The 24,103-nt window shown below is 48.4% G+C and overlaps 2 protein-coding genes across 2 annotated transcripts in view; one reads left to right on the top strand and one right to left on the bottom strand.

Annotated features, from left to right (window-relative positions):
• The window catches only part of E23 (ABC transporter G family member E23), a 482,421-nt gene that overhangs the window by 382,645 nt on the left and 75,673 nt on the right, over positions 1–24,103 (bottom strand). The gene's annotated exons all lie outside the window — the stretch shown is intronic.
• LOC142802627 (uncharacterized) overlaps positions 5,671–24,103 on the top strand; it is a 34,287-nt gene continuing 15,854 nt past the window's right edge. The window contains exon 1 of the mRNA XM_075887610.1: positions 5,671–5,784. Within this exon, the coding sequence (XP_075743725.1) occupies positions 5,671–5,784 (114 nt within the window). The remainder of the gene's footprint in view (positions 5,785–24,103) is intronic.

Genomic DNA, 24,103 nt, shown 5'->3' with positions numbered 1-24,103 from the left:
CGTTATTCACTCCTGACGTTTCCCCTGTTTCTCAGCACGATTTGTGACGCCAGCTGTCTGTCCACGTGACGTGGTGTCGACATTGGCTCTCGATTGGTCCATGTACGAGGAATACCAAGTTGTGAATCGCCTCCCGTACCCTGCTTTACAATGCAGTCGCACGGCCGTAAGTCGCACGACGGCCGTAATGCGTTGTCTCGCACGACTTATTGTACACGATCAACTTACTTCACATCGTATTGTGTGTTTTCGACTTACCAAGCGCAGATAACGGCGTGCAGGCGGAAAGCGAGAAATCCTGATAGGCTCAAGGCTTAGTGCTGATACTGCGTATATACAGACGAAATCACACCTGTCTAGAGCACACGGCCGGCCACCTCACCAGCGGTTTTCTGCAGAAATGTGGAGACCGACGAAATATGCGAAGAAGTGATGCGAAAGATCGTCGCCGTACGATGACGTCACATAGCTCCACGTCATCTGGTGAAATCTATGCTCCGTCAAGGCTGGACCGATCTCGGAGGCAAAGCAGTACGTACACACACTTGCGAAGCCGCCGGTCCCGGATGCAGTGGAAAAAAAAACAAACAAATAAGACGCAGAAGGCTTTTGGAATGGATCACAATCGCCTGAGAAGAAATAAACAAAATGGCTTTCGAGTCGTCTTGGGCGAACGCATGAGAGAGAGAGACTGTCATGTTTCTTTAGTTATTCTGTAGCCGACTAGAAATTGCCACGTGTTGTGGGGGTGGCGAAAGCAGCGGCGGTGACAAGCGATGTCGGATTATCCAGAGTCGCCGGCACGACCAGTTGAGGGAAGTGAAATAAGATCTTAAGGGCACACACGGCGCAAGAGAAGCGGAAAACACAGACCCCCGCGTATTGTGTGGCCTGGTCTGGTTTGTATGCATGCACGTCTGCGTGCTTATGACCTTATTTCCGCCCTTCACTACGGCGTCTCTCATAATCATATGGTGGTTTTGGGACGTTAAACCCCACATATCAATCATCATCAATCAACCATGACCTAATTTCCTGGTTATTCCCGACCAAACTAGCTCTTCTTTCTGTTGTTCCATAGTGGAACACACTCTGACAAAGCTAACCAAACGACGTAACTTGTACTTGCTTGTGTCACGTCGTCGCGTCAGTGACATGCATTGCTAGTTCAGAAAAAAAAGAAAGAATGCTATTGTTGTGAAAATATAAGCCCTATAGTAAAAGCCCATGACAATAACACCCATACGTCATATTAGCCAAGTGCTCGTTTCATAATGACGCTTCATAAACATGCGGCAGAGCGACGATGGATCGAGAGTCAAACACCGTTATAAGAAAAAAAAAACGGTTCCACGTGAAGTTACCACAAGCCGTTCACACACGCGAGATGAGTTGCTCGCTTGTAAAAAACCTATACGAAGAGCGTCGAGGCACCACCAAGTCACCGAGCGTCTTAAACTGCGGTCCGGGTGAAAAGAATTGCCGGTGACGCCGTATCGTTTCTCACATCTAGTTGAGCTTCCCCGAAGAGGACTTTGCTTTTCCCCGCAGTGCTTAACCGCGTCGTATAAACATAACTCACCGTACACCCCCCTCCCACCACCCGAGTGCCACGCGATAAAAATTTTCTTCGCCACGCTGTCCACCCACGTCATCGTGACTGTGGCGTAGCCATTACGGTCAGTGTGCCCTCTACTTTAGCTAACCCTGATGCCGGATCTGCGCCTCCGCGAAGCATGGCCAACTAACCGCGAGGAAAATGCGGCTGTAAACTAACAAGGACCACACACGTCGACGACGAAGTGTCTCCGTGTATGCATGTACGCTTCACCGTATAACGCGTGGCGAAGTATGCGTTACGTGTCCTTGGTAACACCACGCGGTGTCGTCAAGGGCATTGCACGCTGCAGTGTCGCGGTTGCCTTCCTTTGGTTTTTGGAGGGCACCACTGCATTTCCTCGTGAATGCATGGCCCTGTCAAGAGACCACGGCGTGGGCTCCGGTCGCGGCCGGGCTGCGCTGGACGACGTCGACCATTCATTCATTCACCCACGTCTTCCTCTCAGACGTTGCCCTTGTCCTGTCGCGACTTTCTTATTATTCTTCTCTTCAGGGAGTCTATTCCTGCCCATTCAATCGCAACATCTATTATCACGTCAACTCGTGTCGTTCTGACCCGTCCTTGTTCACTCTGTACTCTCTCGATTCGAATTTTTTTCTCTTATTATTATTCGCCGCCATTTGCGTCCGGTTCAGTAGAGTCCGCAAAGTCGGCGTGTAGCTACTCAGGGTCGCCAGGGCAGCGTCCAGCTAGACGAGTACCGTCGCTAACAATGCGTTCACGTTACACCTATAGCGGAATGAAGTGGCCCACCGCTTCTCAATTCAAGCTAGAGCGAAGTGCAAGTCTCCTGCGCTCTCGAACAAAAAAAGAAGACGTCGTCCCCCGACCACCACCGCCGCCTGCGTAAGAACTTACGACACCTCGGGGCAGCCTACGACACAGCGAGGCCGCGGCGGGATCCCAGATGATCAATGTCCGGCACAATGGACAGTGGACAGGCAGGCCACTGGGGGAACAGCGGCCGCTGCTGCGGGCACCACTACACAAGCTGCGTCCGGCAGCGGTTCCTTCCCGCTTCCCATTCATCATATTTCCGGTCAGGGCCCGTTTCAGAACACACGGACATGCCGGACAGCTAGGTTCCACCGTCGAGAGGTGGCGTCGTCTGCTACGCACCTTCGCGTCGTCGTCTGCTTTGGACCAGCCGATCCCGCGCCTCGGAGTCCGAAGTGTCTTTCTTTATTTCCGTTCCGTATCTACGCTACACCGCCTAAATCCCAGCTCCGGAGTGCCCCCCTCGACACGTCACACCTCCCTCCATGTACGGGCCAGCCGTGCGGCACACATTGACCGTTCCCATTGTGCGGCCGTCATCTTAACTGGACTTTCTCTTCATCTTACACACCGCGATCGACGCTCGCGACGCTATAGATGTGCCGTAAGAAGCACCGTAAATAAGCCCTGAATGGGCCCGGTTTCGACGTGTGCGCGCGGGGGACCCGCGACCAACGCACAGCTTGCCTGCCTGTGGGAGCCAACAGGTGGACGAAAGAATCGAGGGACACCGTATACACGTCACTTTTCCTTTATCGATCTCAGGACGAGGGGGGGGTCTCACTTTCACCATGTTATAGTGCTCCCGTTTTCCGAAGCCCTTATATATTATTGTCATTCCTTCCGTCACGAACACGCACTTTTTTCCTTTCTTTTTTCTTACGCTTCCACAGCGTTAATCTGTGTATTTGCGTAAGAGGAGATCCTACACGGCGCGGTGTCTAGAAACGAAAAAGAAAAGGCTCGCGATGTACCCGGACGAACCGATTCCGGGCGGCTGGATGTCACACATGGACGTACGCCTAACGGCGCGCGCATGTGAGCACGCGTTTTCGCGGACTTGACCAACAGCTGCTGTGACCGTCCTGCGGGACGTCACAGAATCGCAGGCGACGCGCGGCAGCAGTTGCAATATACACGCTGGTGGTACCCACCCCCCTCGCCCCCTCCTTATAGCGTGACTTTATGTATTTTGCGGGGTCGCGGCATATACACACTGTCCGTGCGCTGCGGCTGTGCGCGGCTTTCTTCCCATTCGGGAGTTATGAAGCGAACGTGTTCATATATGTGCGTGAACGCTTCCATACGGGTGTTTTTCGAGCGGCGCCCACCACGGGTAGAGTGCGCGCGGCGAATGGCCGTGCCCTTAGGGTGGTCTACGAGGCTTATCTGTGAGCGGGGGGGGATTGGCTTTCTAGTCAGTCCCTCTGGACCACTGCGGATACCAGGGCGCGAGGACATTTTAGTATCGGCACGCAGAAATAAATATACAAGACGGCACGGGTGTTGAGGAGGTGCTATACCATACAGATGGCTTCTGCTCCAGTTTCTGTTCTTTTCCCTCTCCCTCTCTTTGGGATTACTTATTGTCAAGGCTGCGTGCAGGCGGGTGTGCGGGCTTTGGAGTAAGTGTTGTATGCGTCAACGCGTCTGCGTGTATATGAAGTCGGCGTTGACACGGTGTGGTCCGTCGCTGACAGTTCATGGTGCTGACACGCGCGTTTTTTCAAGCCCTAAACGACAGCGCGTAAAGGTTTCTTTCTCTCTCTCTCTTTTCCTGCACTGGCGTCTTCTTGTTCGACATGTCAGCGAATAACTTGTCTGGCCGTCAGTCAGCTCCCTCCCACCCCCTCCAGCGGAACAGGAAATGTTGATACGCCCAACTGTCGGTGATATACATACTTCCACGATTGATAAAAGACAAGCAAAAAAACTGTTATTGAAATAGAAAAGAATATGTTAATTCGTTGTCCGTTTGACGTGACGCTTGATACGCCCTTTGCAAGCCCCGTGTAGCAGATACATGTCACCTAGACGCGCGCTGTCGTGTTTGTTCGCGAGTTTATAACGTCTCTACATGTGGGATCGCCGGAGATATGTTAGACCGTCATATTGGGCCACCGTTTTCGGGGAGTTACGATTCAATATACGAGAACGTGTAGGCGGTCAGATGTTAAAAGCGGCGATGTGACGGACGTTCGCGTCGTCACGTGGTGCAGCTTATAGACCAATAAAAGAGTGTGCACTGTCACACTGGCAGCTGGGACGTATGGAAGCGTTATTGCTGTTCAAATGAAACGGGTAAGCAGCGTGGACAAAGGGACAAGACAGAAAAGCACGTTGTCCTTGCTGACGCTGTTACTCCTTATATACAAGTACAAGCACTCTTGTGCACTTGTTAGCTATACTATTTCTTCTATAGCGCGATTCTCTTGTTCTCCGTTTTTACACCTCACTCGATGAACTGCTTCGCGTAGCGAAATCCACGTTCCACATTAAAAAAAAAACGTGGGGGAGACATCAAAAAGAAAATGTTTTCATCGTTTATATAGACATGACATGCAAACATTATTTTTGACGAGATACACACGGAAGTTTAAATAAAGGACAGGTCGTCTTGCATTTCTTGTCTTTCGGGATAACGAACATGCACGTGTACAATGGTTGCACCTTGGATTAGTGTTATTTACATGTATATATAGGCACGGGGTGACAAATCGGTAGCGACGCCACATTATTCGTAATTGTCAACAGAGCATGAGGAAGGGCAACATTTCTGTCCAATGACACGTCCAAAATCGGTGCCAGTAAATAATCGAAGTCGAGTAAAGGAGGAAAAGACCTCATGGTTACATAGGTAACGGCTTGGAGCGCTAGTCGAACGTACTCGACAGAACATAAACGTGGTTGAAGTGTATTGCAGTGACATAGCAATAAGGTAGGTCAAGCTGAAGTAAGCCTGTTCCACAGTCGATTAAGGCAGAATGCGCGGCAAGAAAGTCCATGCCTAGGATGAGTTCATAAGAGCACTTCTGTAGCACGGAAAAAAGCACAGTTGAGGAGCGGTCAGCAACGCTAACACATGCGGAGCACATCACAAGCACAGGGAAAGTTCCACCGTCGGCGACTTGAATGAGCGGCACTGTGAGCGGTGTTAAAACCTTTCTAAGGCGGCGGCGAAGCTCCGAGATCATCACCAAAATGTGGGCCCTACAAGGGCAACAACAAATGCATCGTCTACTTTAACGTCTATGAGGTTGCGTCGTGTCGGCATGGTCAGAGGATTTGGCTGGCGAATCATCGATGCAGCATCACCTCTGGGAGCTGCATCGTCTAGTTTTCCCGAGCCAGATGTGCAGTCGGCGAAAGAGGACAGCGAAATTGGGGTCAGCGCTGAGCGGGACCGGTGGCCGTGAGGGGATGGTGACCGACAATACACCATCGACGAACCGTCACCACCGGCTGGCCGAGGCAACTCGTGGTGAGTTCCAAAGTGACCATCATCTGCCTCTGTGCGACGGTTGTAGCCATGGGAAGGCTGACGTCAATACCACCTGCTATTGCAATAGCGGGCCACGTGGCCAATACGACGGCAGTTAAAGCAAATGGGCCGATCATCAGCAGTCCTCCACTCAGCGAGATAGCGCGCTGGGAGCCTCTGGCCTTGGCCGTAGGAAACTGGCGGACGACGGTCAGTCGGCCGGGAAGAGGCGGCGGCACACACCGATTCCAGGACAACGATCGAAAGCTCTTGGCGAACGATGGCATGCACTAAAGGCATCATTTGAGAGCTGGACTCACAAGCACGGGAGAAAGTTGAAGCGGGAGACATAGCTTCGAGCTCTCGGCGGATGACCTTCGTGACGTGCTCTGCAGTCAGCAGTGCCTGCGGTATAAGAATGTCTTCGTACGGTCATGTTGCTCCGGTGCTGGGAAGTCGAGCGAACTGACGGGCAATACGTCGGCTTTGGCGGCCACAAAACGCTGGCATTGCCGGATAATTGCACCTACTGTGTCACAGTCCTTGAAATTTGAATGCGTCATCGGCAATGCCTTTTAATATGTGCGCTACCTTCCTGGACTCCTCAATGCCATCGTCTGCTTTGCGGCAAAGGGCGAGCACGTCCTGTATGTAAGACAGGTACCACTCCGATGACGTTTGAGCGCGAGATGCCAGCTCCTTCTTGGCCGCTGTCTTCCTGCAGTCGATTTGCCGAACATTGCATGCATCTTTTCTTTGTACGCATCCCAGCTGCCAATTTCCGCTTCGTCCCAGCGATAATTCATACTTGTTCGCTCGTACAGCGGCATCCATTCTTCAATGTCGACGTTGTCGGTCCCGCAGAACATGGCAGGGTCTTTCAGCTGGGGCAGAACAACTGTCGTCGTTGCGGTTGCCGCTGCAAGAGCTGGAGCCGCACCGCCTAGTGCCATCGTGGAAGGAACCGAGCGTTGGCCGCTGCGTAACTCCGTCTTGTTGCTCCGGCACCTCCACCAAAATGTCACGAGTTGAGAGTAAACATAAAGTAGAAATATATTTACCGATTGTACGCGGAGTACGCAATGTCCTTCTGCCAAGATGGCCGAGCGGCAACAACAACACGAGCTTTTGTTCAATTGTCCTCTTTGTCGCCTTTATGGTCCATTCCTTGATCTTCATCATGGCTTGTATCAATATTAAAAGCTTTGTGGAGGTATAGTTTCTGAAGACGAGTTTCCGGGGTCATCGCGTTTTATTATTTTTTTAACAGTATGAGAATTCACTGTCCAAAAATTAACAAAAACATGAAAAGTTTGCGCTCCCGATAAGATAAAAAAAGTCGATTTGGTCTAAGCAGTCACGTGGGTAATATTGATTGATATGTGGGGTTTAACGTCCGAAAACCACCATATGATTATGAGAGACGCCGTAGTGGAGGGCTCCGGAAATTTCGACCACCTGGGGTTCTTTAACGTGCACCCAAATCTGAGCACACGGGCCTACAACATTTCCGCCTCCAACGGAAATGCAGCCGCCGCAGCCAAGATGGGATCCCGCGACCTGCGGGTCAGCAGCCGAGTACCTTAGCCACTAGACCACCGCGGCGGGGCACGTGAGTAATACTTATATAAGCAAAAGAAGCCCGACCTCGAATTTCTGCCGCTACGACAACTACTAAAATTATTAATAATAATAATAATAATAATAATAATAATAATAATAATAATAATAATAATAATAATAATAATAATAATAATAATAATAATAATAATAATAATATAATAGTTGAAGAGCATATCTTTCTACCACATGGGTAATAACGAGAGATGTGCTGGTTGGCTACGCGATGTCTTGAAAGAATTGCGCTGCAGGCAGTGCAACGTAAAGGGAACGAACGCATTATACGTTAAGGTGCCACAAAAAGTAACGTTACACGTCAACAGTTTCACCTGCCCGGCTACATGTCAGAAACAAACGTCTCCCCCATTGTTTTTTTTTTTTTCCTGTATTACATTAAGCTTCGTTTGCGGCATTTCGCTATTATTGCTTTTTTTCCTGCTGACCTGATTGCTGCTCGTTTTGAGAGAGGGAATTCTCCTGAAACACTTAGCATTTCTTTCTCGATTTAACTCGAATCGCCGTTCGAGTGACATTCCTGATTTCAGTATGCTTCACCTGAGTAGCACAGTATGCGTTTCCAGCATGTCAAGCTAATTTGTAAACACATTGTGCTATGTCAGCGATGAAGTAACACCATCTTCTAGTTATACGGCAGCGCGATACAGGGTATAGCGTGAATTTTTCCGTCTTTGCATCTTTTTATGTTTCAATTCCCTTCACTTCTTTCTATTTTTCTTTCCTCTTTCCTTTGATCGATTTCTTTCTTTCTGTGGCTCTTTTTTTGTACCTTTTATTTCTATCTCTCTTTTTCACGTGTTTTTTTTTTGTTTGACGCTCGCATCTGCTGTACACAGGGGCTTGTCCAACACAATTTACAGATAGCTTAAACAGTTTGACCCTATAAAGATAATAAAAAGAACGCGCAACTATTCATGCTTATGTTTTTTTTTATCTACGGAGCACAAATTACAGACAGTTCAAGCAGCCACTTGGAAAAAAAAATAACCTGGGGGAGGAGGGATCATGAACGGCAAAAATATGCACTCCCTCTAATAAGGCGATCACTTCTACTTTATTCATAAGATGCAAATAAATTAACTGCGGCGCTTTTGAAACTTTCCTGTCTTCGTTTACATATGGCTGCACTCCTGGCGCAACAAGGACGTATTAGTTTTACCACGTTGAGTACGTCAAGCGAGTGCAAAGTGGCATTCCTAACGCAGCATACATATAACTACTTAAGGCATGTGAGGCCTGCTCGGTTTGAGGTGCATGACCCACGATGATTGCCTGTTTCCGAGTCGGTGTGCTTTCAAGCGAGACTTCAGACTCGTTGCTATATCTGCCAGTGTTCCTAGGGAGAAAAAAAATGGCTCCGTATCTGCATGTTTCACTGCAAATGTCGTCAAAATACGTTAGTATTGCGCATGGAGAGAGTGAACAAAACGTTTATTTGATGTTCTGCGCGAGAAAGTCTGTGAATTGTATTCCGTAGGCGCTGCGTTAAGAGTGTCTCGATCCGTGCAGCGAAGGCGAACGAGCGCATCGAGGCACGTTAGACACGAGCGCTATCTGGCAGTTATCTTCGAAAACGAAGGAAGGCGCGCGCGCCTGTCTCGGAGGCGATAAGGGGTAGAACGCAAGGCGACGGGTAGGTGCCACCACCGTGTTGTCTTAGCAAAGCGTTGGAAACACTTGCCTTTTTGAGCATCGCGTTGCATTGTCAACGTAGTGTGATAAACGCTACGGTCCTTAGAATTACTTACGTATGCCTTCTCTAGTATAAATACACACATACACAATATATACGTGTTGTTATGGTGCCTCAGATGTGCGCGATAATTGCTTTTTTATTGACAATCACACAAGTATGAACGCTGATACTTGGGCAATATTGGTGGGCGCTGCGGATGGGGTTGGCCGCTTGGGGTATCGCTTGGGGCCGTTTGGGGTATCGTTACGGCGCACAAACAGACAAATGTACGTACAGACAGAGACCAAAATTTTCGTGTCGAAGTAACCCCATCAAGACCATAGTCTTTAAAAGTGACTTCGCCTGCCGTACTTAGATGACAGCGTTTCCTCGCGCTCTTTGGTGACCGTCCGCCGCAGTGCGGTCACGGTGTTAGGCCAGAAGGTCTCTTTCGATCCCAGCCGCGGCGGTCACATTTTGATGGAGGCAGAATGGTGCAGACCCTGCGTGCTGTGAGATGTCATTGCACGGTAAAAAAAAAAAAAAAACGTATGGGCCGAAATTCGGGAGCCATCCACTACGACGTTCCTCATTGTTATATCATATCATTGTTTTATTTTTTTGTGTTGAGACATGTGTTTTCTTTCTACTATAATTCTTTCTGTGTTTTCTATCCTTTTGTTATCGCTTTCTTCATTACACTTCCAATATTCGTGTCATCGAATTCATTTTTTTTCCTTTAACCGAAAACAAAGTATAGAGATGGGTAGTGCTCTTCTCTGTGGAAATTATCACCATACCCCCCCCCCCCTTTAAGTCATTCCTAGTTGCCCTTTGTATATGCGTTTATGCGCGTGCCTTCGTGCGACAAAATAAATATAGTGTACACATTATGTTTTGATAACACATAGTTAGAACGATAACGATACACGTACTTACAGAAAAAAAACATTAGCCCACCAGAGCCACTTCAACGGAAGCTTCGTTAGCTCTTAAGGCCCCGGCAATCCACAATTATAGAGCTTTGGTCTTTTGGGTTTGTTCAGCGAACGCGGGCGTTTCTGCATTTCACTTCCACTGAAATCCGCCGTGGCAAAAGAATCGAACCCGCGCCCTTCGAACTTAAAAAAAAAAAAACGCCTCATACCATGCACGGCGGCTGCTGTTAAGCCTCGTATACTTACTCGCATCCCGCGCAGACAGCAGCGCGATCCAGGCGTACTGCACATGCGCAGTAGACGGAGCTTCTCTTCGAGGCGAAAAAAACAACAAATGCTGCGCCAGCGCGGGTCAAGGAATTCCTAACTACCGTCTGGGACAAGGGAGGCTCTGAGAGCGAGAATGCTCGAGAACAAAGTACAGGCCGGTAAAAATAAAAAAAAAAAGCCACAACAGCGTGGACGTGCTTTCGGCAGCCGATAGCTTGACGACGAGACTGAGTGCACGACGCGTTGCCAGGCGGAGTGTGTATGCGGTTTTTATGGCCCTGTTCTACACGTTCCTCCTCTCCCAAAGACAGAACACGTCCCTGCGAGAACTTGCGCGTTTGTATTTAGCGCAATCGCGTGGCCGCTGCGCGCACTGACGAGCCTGGCGTGCGTGAAGAGACCCGCCGTCAAAGCAAGGACAATGTGTGTTCGTTATTTCGGGACGCGCCCGCTGAGCCGCTGCTACGCACCGTAGGCGAACACTTTTACGACAGTGTTAAACTCAAGGGGAGCTTAGCAACTAAGGTGCATAGCGCTGCTTATTATCCTCAAGGACGCGGGCTCGAATGTTGCAAGCGGCGGTCGCACTTTGATTGAGGGGCTAAGTGAAGAAAGAAACAAGCAAGTGTTGTTGTTGACTTAGACGCACGTTGGAAAACCCCGGGCGGCCAAAATTCGTCCGAAGCTCCAACTACATACGGCGTGCCTCACAAACGTCCGGCGGTTTTGACCCGTCAAACACTGGAGGAGGAGGAGGAAACACCTTAATTAAAGAAAAAAAAAAGTGGCACGATGTGGAAGAATTGTCTCCCCCTTCCCCTAGGTGACAGCCATGAGAATTTGTGCTCCGGCGGCATCATCGGCTTGCCGAGGGACTTCCGAGTTGCACTTTTGGGTCTGCGCTTAGCAGTCAAACTCTGGAATCTACTTCTTTTTGAACGACGACTCTCGTGATGCGAGTTCTCGAATCCCAAAACGGCGTCTCCATCCACATGCTCTTTTGCGCGCCTTTCATCGCTTACCAAGCGATCGACTCGCGGTAACAGTGCCGTTATCGGGATTTTGAGATTGTACTTTACTAATACGAAAAAAAAAACGCTTTTCTCTCTACTGTCCCTTTAAACGCGTACCACCTGACAATTTTCCCCATAGGGAGCTCCCACTACAACATATTTCCCTGCATGCTACACAGCGCTCGTCCATGCGTTGCCGTCCATGTCTTCCTCTACATGTGTGATCTATACTAGAGGACAAAGTGCAATCATCTTTTTTAATGGGTCGGGCCATCTGTGCATACGTAATTCCAACCAGCCATATACGTTCCCATGTGAAGCGAAGAAAAAAAAAGATATTTCATACAAGCATGGGCGTCGGCAGCTGGGTGCAAAAGGGTCACTTTCCCCCTCAAGTCCCACCGGCACTTGCCCACACCCAAGCTTCACAAGTGCTCTCCTACTCCCCCAGCCATGATGCAACACTTGTACCCCCTACCCCCCCCCCCCAGGAGAAAAAATCTTGCCGGGGACCATGGATACGAGTCTAATCTCAGCAGCTTAACAGTCCGAAAAGTCATAAGGACCATTCGAAATACTGAATACTGAAGAACTCTTCCAAAATGCTTGAAGACAAGTGACCTCCATCGGGAGAGCAGGAGCACTCAAAAGTACGCCTAAAGTGCTCTCTTCAGAGCCGGCGTGTTTCAGTGGTCGAACAGGTGCAGGAGCATTGTCATTCATTGGTAGAGCGAGAGTGCTCTTGGCAGCCAGGAGCAGTTTGTAACGCTCTCGCCAGAAATGCGGACAGCTAAACGTCTGCCGAATGCGTCGTTGCGCAAACATATTAGGTACTGAGGATAATAGAGAGTTTTAGTACTGCGGAATGGTGCTACGTACGCATCACGCAAGCGCCTTGCGTTACGTGGCGTCGTTTGCTACTAATCGGCTTTTAGTATGCCGTAGAACCCGCGTACGTAACGAGCGTCAAGCGTGCGTGTCTACGTAGCGGCTGCGTACGTAACGCGATACGTGCGCATTGCGGTCTGCGCATGCGCACTACGCAGAACGTGGCGTCCTTACGTACGCAACGCCGCCACGTACGCAGCGTACGCAGTACTAAAACTCTCTAATGAAGAACATGTGGCTGAACGATTTCAAGCGTATTTTGCTTCTGCCCCACATAAAGTACGCCGGGGCTTGTAATGTTTCGACCACATGGTCTCCCAACTCATTACCGCCTTCACCTGCCCTCCGTGAGCGCGCCGAATTCCAGAGCAGGTTGCGTGGCCTTGCTTTCAGTGCTCTGCCCCTCCCCTCCACCTCACTGCCCTGCCCCTCCACTCCTGTTTTCACAATGGAATTTATCGCATGTGTTCGCCCACTGTAAATTATCCCATGCTGTGTATTTTGCTATCATGAGATATAGCCAGGACTACTCTGGCAATACCTAAGAACCTTGGAGATTAATCGGGATTCGATCGAAAGTGTGTGCTGTACTGGCTTAGTCAGAATTTGACGGGGACATATATGTACAGTGGGGGTCAAAAGTTCCCAAGCCACTTACCCATATATTTCTATGAAAACGTGGCCTGGGAACTTTTGACCAGGACTGTACGTACCAACACATAAAAAACCGCACGAACATATATAAAGCAGAATGTAAACCTTCTTCCTGCAGGAAAGAAAAAAAAAATCAACCAGCTCCACTCCGCGGACACCGATACCACAGCAAAGCTAGTGCGTTCTTTTCGTCGGGATAACGTATATTGCTACGCTTCACACATCTTTCACACATTTTGTATCACTGCTCTTTGATAAACACTATTAGGTAAGCTTTCAGGTGGTAGTATACTTTCATTGCATCTTGGCCATGTCCCTCTTATAAACACGTTTACAAAGAAGCCCTTGCTTAAGATCGTTCTGTACGTTCTACAACTTCTCATTATTAAGCACTATTTGTTAAGCACTGTTGTGGTAGTATAACCAACACAGTTTATAGCCACGAAGTATCACGTGACAGCGGTGTGACTATTCGCGGCGAGATCGGGCTATAGGTGGCAGCCCCGTCCCCCGAAAGTGTGGATAGGCGGTCGGCGGCGCGTATACAGATACACGCAGCGGCGCTTCGTTGCGTGCGGTATGAGCCGATTTTCGGCGGATGAAATGCGTTGACTACAGTTTACTGTTAATATGTACGCTCTTCTCTACCAAATCAGGGCACCACGCCTATACAACGCTAACATTACCCGCGATTCAAGCGCATTCTGTCTTTCATGGGGCTGCTCGCTTTGGGTAACTCTCCACGCTTTCGCACTAAACCACGCCTTTGCTGAGTTGTTCGTATACGTATAGTTAGCTTGTGTTCGCCTGCTACGCACTGACTGAACTGCTTATATACATTTTCGTCAACTGCATACTACAAGAAAGAGTGAAAGAAAGATCATAGAAAGCCCGCATATCCGTGCGATTCGTTCAGTACCAACTTTCGCACCTTATACGCATTTGATTATTTTTTTAGCTCATTCTGTTCACCATGAAATGTGGGACAGTCGATAAGTCTAGTCAGGAAAGCTCAGTGGCTAACGGCGCTTTGCACTACACTGCGTTTACCACGTGTACGCACATGTTCTTGCACCAGTAAAAATCGTATATAAGAGTTCAGCAGAAAGCTTTCATCGATGAATTCCGTGCATGACGGTGCTACAACAAAGGCCTGGTTAATGGAACAAGTATGTTTCTTTTTTTAGACAAAAATTACCACTGTCTTCCGTCGTTTACTAGCAATGCCACACAAACACTGAAAACAATGTAAAGTGAAATTTTACGTGAAGTTAAACGACATTATATATAAATTTTTTAACGTGTGGGCCCTTTAAAGCGTTCTTAAGTCTAAGCACACAGTTGCGCACGGTAACTGCTTTAGGTACAGTGTAAGTACTGAAGTCTCACAGTTAACGTGATAGTAATATTTACATAGTTAACGTGATAGTAATATTTACATAGAAATATAGTAATATATCTATGTACTGGTACCAAGGCCAGATAAACACAACTAAGGCTGCTTGCATGATCGATAAACTACAGTGCCGTAGTTGTACACCTACAAACAACACGCAAGAGCATGGCCTAGAGCCTATTTTATTATTATTATTATTATTATTATTATTATTATTATTATTATTATTATTATTATTATTATTATTATTATTATTATTATTATTATTATTATTATTATTATTATTATTATACAGAGTCACCATAAAACGCTGCATTCACACAGTATTTAATAGTCCTCATGCTTGGGAGGATACCAGGAGCATTTTGCGATATGCTTGAAACAGAAAGCGGCACCCACTCTGAAATTGTTCTGGTGAATAGAGGGTACGACGACAATAACACTCTGGAAAGCTGCACTCGCCGATCTTATTACAATGCGTTAGCAGCCGAGCAAGACCAATGCCTTCAAACGCCGTTTCAGGCATACACATACAAACAGTTACACTCCCGCTGACATGACCAGACAAACCACACTTTGAGAACGTGCATGACATATACGCGCACATAGAAACATGACGTGGCTAGCAGACGACGCAAGGAGCAATCCACACTTCACCGTTTCGACCAGTTGCCGCTAGGCGGCGACTCTGCTTGATCTCACGGCCAATATGGTAACGCGCGCGCAATTTGTTGGGCCACCTGTTGCTTTTTTTCTTCTCTAGTGGAAGTTGTGTGCAGTGGTATTTAGTCAATATCTGCGGCCCATACGGGCCTATGTATATATGATCATGATGGTTTACTGATAGGCCGCACAGGACGAGGAGGAGGATACGAAAAACGGAAGGAAAGGGAGGTTACCCAGTTCTCAGACCGCCTGGCTACACTGTGTCGAGAAAGGGAAGTAAAAGATGATAGATGTGGCACATACCCGCTTGTTGGCTAAGTGTGCAGCCTCCCTTTTTAGCTATATAGACCATCGGCGAGTAGTCACTGAGGACATACCGAGTATCTGCGGCGCAAGCGTGTTTATGATGCCAACCAGCGTTACCACGGATCCCGGACAGGAAAGCCTCGACTTGGAACGGCTCACTGCTCAAATTTCTTGCGACATACTTTGCCTTACCAGTGCTTTTGAACCATCTGAACTGATGCCATCTCTCTCCCTCACTCACCCGTTGCCCTACGCACGTGTACAGATAGCAAACTAGAGAAAGCCATTCTCACATTGCTGCCTTTTCAGCGCCTGCTCTCACTCTCCCCGCAAGGTGCCGTAGGACAATTTTTAAAAAGTAAGCAACTTGTGATATATCTGGCAATTTCGTGTATATATCGCGGACAACCTCATCGACACTATCGGAGTTGCAATCAACAATATTTGCCGCCTGCCGCGCGTGCTCAGAAAGTGGTTCGATTCTATATAGTCACCCGGAAAAACCGAGTGCCGATAATGAAGACACGCTGTAACGCTTTTTACCTCAACACGCGTGCCTGACATCCCCAAAAAGTAAGTTGAGTCTGTCGTTGCTGTCAGTCCGACAATAATATTTGAAGGGGTATGAAACAACGCTCTTGGCCCTGTGTTTCGATCGAGTATTTAGTAGTGCATAAAAAAACAAAGATAGAAAAACACGCGTCTATAATGCTGTCACTCGTAAATGTTACCTATAAGCGGCTTTCCCGAAGAACCCGTTTTCAGAATAACATAAAATGACGGCCTCAGCCAATGCAACCGTTGGCCACAGTGCTTTTTTTTTTCTTTGTCGGATATTTCACGAAAGTCCGCGTGTATCTACATAAAAATTTTACCGGTGACTCAGCCTTGTGCACGTTTTTTCCTAACTGAAGAAGAACGTCAATGCCACGGAGAATCGAGACGCGAGTATACCGCTGAAACAGGCGAGGTTGGCGCCAGTTGAAATGAGCGAGAAGGTGTAAATATATTAGCCTAAAGTGTGAGATACCATCTGGGAAGATTTACACCCCTTAAGAAGAGGAATGCCGTCAATGTTCCAGCCCATACCGAATGATCAAACTATGTATGGTAAGGGAGAGGCCACATAAAAAAAACGAAAGTAATAGAAAGGCAACGACTGTTATAAAAGCATGCATGCACGGCCGTGTACGCCTGCTTGAGCGCGGGATCAAGCGTGAATTGAGACTAACGTTCATAAATAACCCGACAGCCTTGTCTTTCGAGTCTTAGTGACACTGGCCTGCTACTTTCTTTATTAGTTTCAAGCGCCAAAATCTTCCTGTCGTATTAACCTTCATTAGTATCGATTCCACGGTCTCGGTAGTGGAACGTGACAAGTGGTAGCCAACATGGAGAGATGGATAGAGTTGGGGAGGGACAAAGCTTTCGCATTGCTGATTACATTCTGAACGGCACCTGCAGGCAGTAGTCGCGAACGGTATACCGTGCACGCATTTTGCCTTTGGTGCCCAGTACGGTGCAGCGTGAATTTTTTAACATGTATAGCAGAACGAAGGAAGGGGAATGTAGCAATGACATGTTTCTTTCTCAAACGAAACTTGAAGAAGCTAACAGACACCGAAGCCTTACGAAAGGGTATGCGAGATTACTCGTATATAGTTTTTAACTGAAAGCAATCACAGCAATAATGGAAACGAATTAAAGCGCATTAAAAACAATGGGCCAAAGGTATACAGGGACCAAACCTAAAGCTTTATCAATAACGCGTCATATCGTTGCACCAATTTAGTTACGGCGGTGGTCGTTTTCCCGTCCAGTCAACCAGTATTTGTGGCGAGTAAGCCTATAGAAGTATTGGGCAGCGCCACTCGTGGCCGTGACGACGAGTGTAACACTGAGTGTGATAGCTGCAGCGCTTAAGTTACATATAGCAGGCGACGAAGATTTAGGAAAACGTACATGTAAGGCAAAAAACATTTATCGTAGTTAACAGCGCGAAACACCCGGACAGGAGCGAGAGAAGGACACGGTACAGCGCTGTACCGTGTCCTTCTCTCGCTCCTGTCCGGGTGTTTCGCGCTGTTAACTACGATGAATGCTCACCAACTAGCCCAGTTTTCCATCTTGCTTAAAAAACATTTGCATGGACGATGCGCAATTGATACAGCACACTACAGGGAAAGGCAGGCAGGGAGGTTGACCAGATCTCCATAGACCGTGTCGGAACCCACGGCTACGGGACAACGCCCTCCGGACGAAATTTCACAAATCATGAGGTCATCGTTCCTGGCCGTTTTTTGCGACGAAAGTGATATAGCCAGAACCGAAACTAATATATATATATATATATATATATATATATATATATATATATATATATATATATATATATATATATATATATATATATATATATATATATATATATATATATATATATATATATATATCGGATCCTGCCCACAGCAAGTTATCTCTTCACCCACTTTTCTTTAAATTTACTTTACAATTTGGTCTAATATCTTCCCCTAAACTTGCCTTGGCCTTATTGTTTGTTAGATCTCATTAATATTGTGTCAAAACACAGAAAAAGGCGAGCCCTTGGGTATACACTTCTTTCACTTATTCATTAACGAGGGTCCCGTACTGGCAGACTTGGTGCCGTTAGGTTGTATACGAGGGACAATTGATCAGACGCCCGCTCGTAATAAGTTCACGTGCTACGCGACGCCCCACAGGCTCATAAAAGTGTGTTCCACACTCGCCGCCGTGGCTACAGATGGCGCTGACTGACACTCTCACGTTTAAATTCACATATAAACCCAAGAAAGTGGCTGGGGGGGGGATAGCCGCCGTGATAGCTCAGTGATTAGAGCATCGAACACGCGTTATTCGAAGGTCGTAGGTTCGATTACTGCTCACGGCAAGTTAATTTTTCACCCACTTTTCTTTCTTCTTATGTACATTACATTGGTTCTAATAACTTCCCTTATACGTTCCTTGGCATTATTGTCTGTTAGATCTCAATATTATTGTGTCAAAACACGAATATATATATATATATATATATATATATATATATATATATATATATATATATATATATATATATATATATATATATATATATGGTGTCCAAAGGTTGACGTCGTGCACGTCAACCTTTGGACACCACATACTTGGTATACCCTGCACTATTGGAACTGCATCACACGACAGAGTAAAACGGCTGTCTGATCTATGTGTGAGTTGAGTGAAGCACATTGTTCTATATGACGACTGTCGACCGAGCGCAACGTCAGCATGTATAGACGCCGTTTTGGCAATGGGAGCTCGTCTTTCTTCCGCAGGACAACTGCTGTCGCGCGACCCCTTTACTCTTGTATGAGGTACACACGACTCGAGCGAGGCTTTTACGTTTTTTTACCTTTTCTTTAATCGCGAATGTACGCGTAAGCGAAAAAGAAAAAAAAATTCCGCCATATCCACGAAGTGAATGATGATGAGTGGGCGAAGCTCCGAAGGTAAACCTGGTAAACCATGATTCCTCTGTACATTTTGCCCACTCGATTTTATTAAATCGCTCCCCCTATCGTACGTCGCCGCACTAAATCGAACGATTGCCTTCAACCAATGACACGCGCCATATGTGACATCATTCCTATTTTATAAGATCTCGCGTCTTTCATCAACTACAAGTACCGCTTTCTAGTTTATAACATCTTGCATCTTTTCATCATCAGCTACAAGTACCACCATCTAGTAAACACTACAAGAACTAAACGAGAGGTGGCTACATACAGGAGACGGTATCGCCATCTAGTGAACACTGCAAGAACTAAACTAGAGGTGGCTACATACAGGGGACGGTACCGCCATCTGGTGAACACTGCAAGAACTAAACTAGAGGTGGCTACATACAGGGGACGCACAGCCCACGCCCTAAGGAGCTTCGCCCCTAAAAAAAACTCGAGTTGCTATATACCTATGCGGGGACGTGCATACACTGCACCACGAACAACGCTTTGGCAGCACATTCCACGTTGCTCGCTGTATACGCACCGTGGCGTCGTGTGGGCCGGCCGACTACCCCGGGACGGCTCTTGATCAAACGCGTCGGCCCCAAGGACGACGACGACGATGCTTTGATGAGCGCGCCATCTCGAAGGCGCACGGCCGCGAATGGCCGCCGCGCCGCATGCCTTCGGCAATAGACCACGCACGAGAATACGGTGCAGCGTGCCTGGAAGCTATAACCGTTGTTGACAGAGGACGGCGAGCCAACCGCAAGCGCAAAACGCAAACCTCAGCGCCACTGCATGCTTCTGCTATACCGTATGCATTCTGACAACGTGAGAGGCGCCACGTATGAAGGCGGAGATTGCAAAGCGAAGTTCGATCATGGGTCGACAACGTCACTCGTGAATCCATTCACTCAGACTCACCCAATCAGGTGAAGCCGCGAGTTTCAATGCGTGATTCCACGGGAGTAATATCTTTTTCCAAGTTTGAGTCCGAGTGAGTCCGGCTGAGTAAAATTTCAACGAGTCCGAGTCCGAGCAAGTCCCGAGCGCAAGATAAATTTCTCGAGTAGTCCGAGTGAGCTACACTCTTTTTTTTTTCTTTTCCGGACCTATGATAACGATGTTGTGCTGGGTGTTTTCTCGTCAGGTTCGCCACGACTCTATACACTGCGTCGCTTCTTACTGGATGTCCGCTTTCCGCATGGCTTTCCAGAAAGGAAACTACTGAGCCCACTGTGTTGGCAAGCCTGACAACGCTGCTGGAAATGAAAAAGCAACAAAGGTGACGAAGACAACAGTGACACGATCACACAAAAAGCTATCAGCGTGATGCGAACCACGCGGAAAGGTGCGATATAAAAGCGGGTCGCACGTCTTGTATAGCATGTCTGATATGTGGGGTTTAACGTCCCAAAACCACTACATGATTATGAGAGACGCCGTATAGTGGAGGGCTCCGGAAATTTCGACCACCTGGGGTTCTTTAACGTGCACCCAAATCTGAACACACGGGCCTACAACATTTCCGCCTCCATCGGAAATGCAGCCGCCGCAGCCGGGATTTGAGCCCGCGACCTGCGGGTCAGCAGCCGAGTACCTTAGCCACTAGACCACCACGGCGGGGCTGTATAGCATGTCTATACCACATGCTTACTGCAGAATTTCATGCAAAGATGGAGGCTTGAAGACGTGAAAAAACACGGGGTGTGGCTGTGGCCGAGCTCGATCGACACTCCTTTCTACATTATTTTGAAAAAATTCAATATACAATATCAAAAAGCGGCACATTTAGATTTTCTCTACCTGCCTACAAAACAATCAGTTTTAGCCATGCATTATAGAAACTCAATGGCACATTTACTTTGTTTTGTCTTGGTTTTATGCAACACGAATGACAGTTTTCCACGAATTCGAGGTCGCCTCGTATGTCTTTCATAGCGGGAAGGTGCGATTACATGTCGTACCACCCACGTTATAGCAATATGCATTTACTACGCATCTGCTAAGGAAATGCAACAGTGTCTTGCCCCCCCCCCCCCCCCCCCACCCTTCCTCGCCAAGATGGCGCTCGTCTTCTTGTCCTTTGTCGTTGTTCTGAGCTCGCGCTATAACAATCGTCCTTTCTATTCATATCGCACTGTCATCCCCGGTTGTAAGGGTTTGACGATACTACTGACGTCGCATAAGTTTCACGTGACGGAATCGAATTCGATATATTTACAGCCCTGGTTACATCGCAAACAACTTATACCCCGTCCACTAGTGACCGCATCAACACATTCTGCAGCGTCAGCAACACTGCACGGTTTAACTTCACCGCTCAGCTTCAGCAATACTGCACGGATTTATGCGCGAGACACCGGCGTTGTGTACGTATATGAGCGAAAGTATGTGCGGCAGCAGATATCAAGGGGCCGCTGATGTGTCCACATATGTGCGTGTATATATACGTGTGTGTATGTGTGTGTGTGTGCTGAACGCTCATCTATTTCGCCTGCGCCCCTTTCGCTAGCTGCTTGTATGGACGCCTGTGCCCGCATGTTTCCCTCTCTTCGTGCTTGTACGGCCCAGTATTTACAGCGGAGAAACAGCTTGTACCGGGCCATGCGCGAAGATGCCATTACTCTGAATGGACAAGGGCGCCAAGACGAACAAGCCCGAGCTGGCTGCTACGGTGGTCGGCGGCGGCGGCCGACAGAACTTCTTTTGTCCAGCGGAGCGAGGAAGATTGCACCTCCTTATATCACCGCATGTTACAGACACGCACACACACACGCACCTCCGCACCCCCACTGCAGTACAGGCACTGGTCTCGGCGGGAAAAAAGAAACATTGACTCATGGACCAGGGTTTTCCGCCGCGTCGTGCGGCGAGACGTAGCGTGCGTAGAGTTCCTTCTTTCGCCACTGCGTTTTCTTTCTTTTTCTTACAACGCCGCGTTTTGTATCGGGCCGATTTACTGGTATGCTAAAAACATCACCTTTAACGACGGGAAATTCAGCACGAGCCTTTTGGAATTGCGCGGGACCGCAACCTCGAAACTGAGTCATTCGAATCTCGGTGCGGCGCGGGTTTACTTGCTTACGTTAGTCACTGAGAAAATACGTGAGTGGATCGTCCGCACTATAATACAGACACCGTTCCTGACAGTTGTGCACTGTTGTTCTTCTCAGAAATATAGCCGCTTATCGAGCACGAAGCGCACTTCGAATTGGACAATTGATCGCTATACGGATAACAAGACGGAGCACACAAGCCAAGCTGCGCCAAACTTTCTGATACTGGCGACATTTTCGATCTCACCGCGTAACGGTATCACAGGCGGAACAGGTATGACCTCGAAGAACACACGACTTGGTCCTGTACAGAACAAACTTGGCGTCTCGGTTAATAAACCTCACGAGGTTAACTGCACGCGCACCGCGGCTGTATGTATACCGAGAACACTCGCACCCAACTTCGTCCTTTGAATGGCCATTCTACAATCACAACAGCCCGAAGGACTGGCCTTGTGACTGAGCGTGATTCCAGGAATTATGTACCCGTAATCTGCGAACCACTTACGTGGTCGACCCCCGGGTAAATCACCGGATTATACTTCCCAATCTAGAGCGTCCGTGACAGTCTGCGCGTCATTAAGATAAATAAAAAGAAATGAGCGAGAAGCGAGCCTTCCCACGGGCTACATAGCCGTTTCACAGCGCGGGCCATCCAATATAGCCTGTCGCCGAAGGCCGTCCGCCAATGACGGTGCTCGATCACCGTAATACGGTCGCGCAATATCTGGGCACCGCGAAAACAGAGGTTCATGCTAGTCAAGGCCGGCACGGTAAATGAGTGCCGCAGAAGACAAAACATTAGGCCAATTGGCATGCGCATGTCATGGAATGGGGGGAGGGGGTTGCTTTCCGTATACAATCACCTCAGGTGGGCCCGAAGTCTCCCCCATACCGTTACTACTTGTCCTCTCAATGCTTAATGAGAAGCATTATGACTACACGATCTTTTGGTAGTAATAACAGTGGCCGAAGGCACATGTTTTTCCATTATATTAACTGTTTACCTTGCATCTCTTTACTCCCTGAGAGACCAGGGCAAAGGCGGTACATTGTGAGAAGCGCGTCAATGATTCGTTATCTTCTCTTGCATCCCTTCTGAAACATGTCGTTCGGACTCGATACAAAAATGTAAGAAATAGGAGCGTTGGCAGTAGCAGTAGCATAGTAAAAAAGTTACTTAATTAGCATAGCAAGAAAGTTACCTAACCATAGCACATACAGCAACTCCACAAAGCAAGAAATATCTTTCGGGGAGAAAGTGGGCTTAAACGATACTGCATGTACGATCGTGCGTGAGTTTGCATTTGGACCCGTATGTTTGGGGAAGAAATGCAAAATTGAAAATATGAGCGGTGGAACAGGGGTTACACCCTCAGAGAGTTTGAACCCTTGCCCAGGGTTCTCCCCTACCCCCTCAGGGTGGGAAACCCTGGGCAGGCCTAGATTAGGCCTGCATTCGGTGAGAATGGCGAGAGTCGAAGCCATGGCAACTCGATCGCTCGCCGCCATCTTGCTGGAGGGGTATTCGCTAAATGCGGGCACCTGACGTGGCAAACGGAATGACAAGAAGGGCGGGGGGAGGAACCGCGTCTTTCCGGGGGCCCTAATTCCCTATTGTTCGTAGCAGGCCGAAGGCCAGGCCCGCCGTCGTTCGACGACCATGTTGCTTGCCGCCGCACGCTACGCACTCTACTGTATGTACACGCGCCTCGATCCCCCCGAGACAATGCGCTCTGGGAGACGCCGAAGTGCGAGCTCACGGCCACCGCGCTGACACGAAGAGTTTTACAATGGGGGGCGGTTGCCGCTAGCAGCCTTCGAACGCGCCGTAGGAGGAGCCGTCGTCGTCTCTAGCGGTGGTTCTTCTTGCGCGCTCTTTTGTACACCTCTCACCGCTCGTATCTTTTATTCTTTTCTTTTTTGTCGCGGCCACCACCGCACTCGTCAACACGGGGTGACCGACCTGCGAAGGTGAGGCCAGCCGTCCTCCGCGTACTCCTTTCTGCCTTGGGGCGCACAGATTACGCGCGCATGTGCCACTCGCTGCCCCGTTGATTGTGTACGCGCTCAGTGGAGAGTACCTTTAGCGGGTGCCGCAGGTATGTACACCTGAAAGGCTCCCGCCGTTCGGCTCCTATATGGACGGCTGCCTTAGGCCTTTCTCGAGACCTACTTTCGTGGCGGACGGAATGCC

This window comes from Rhipicephalus microplus, chromosome 3 (assembly GCF_043290135.1).
Source record: "Rhipicephalus microplus isolate Deutch F79 chromosome 3, USDA_Rmic, whole genome shotgun sequence".
In the NCBI taxonomy this organism is placed as follows: domain Eukaryota; kingdom Metazoa; phylum Arthropoda; class Arachnida; order Ixodida; family Ixodidae; genus Rhipicephalus; species Rhipicephalus microplus.
This window is presented reverse-complemented; position numbering and strand designations above follow the sequence as displayed.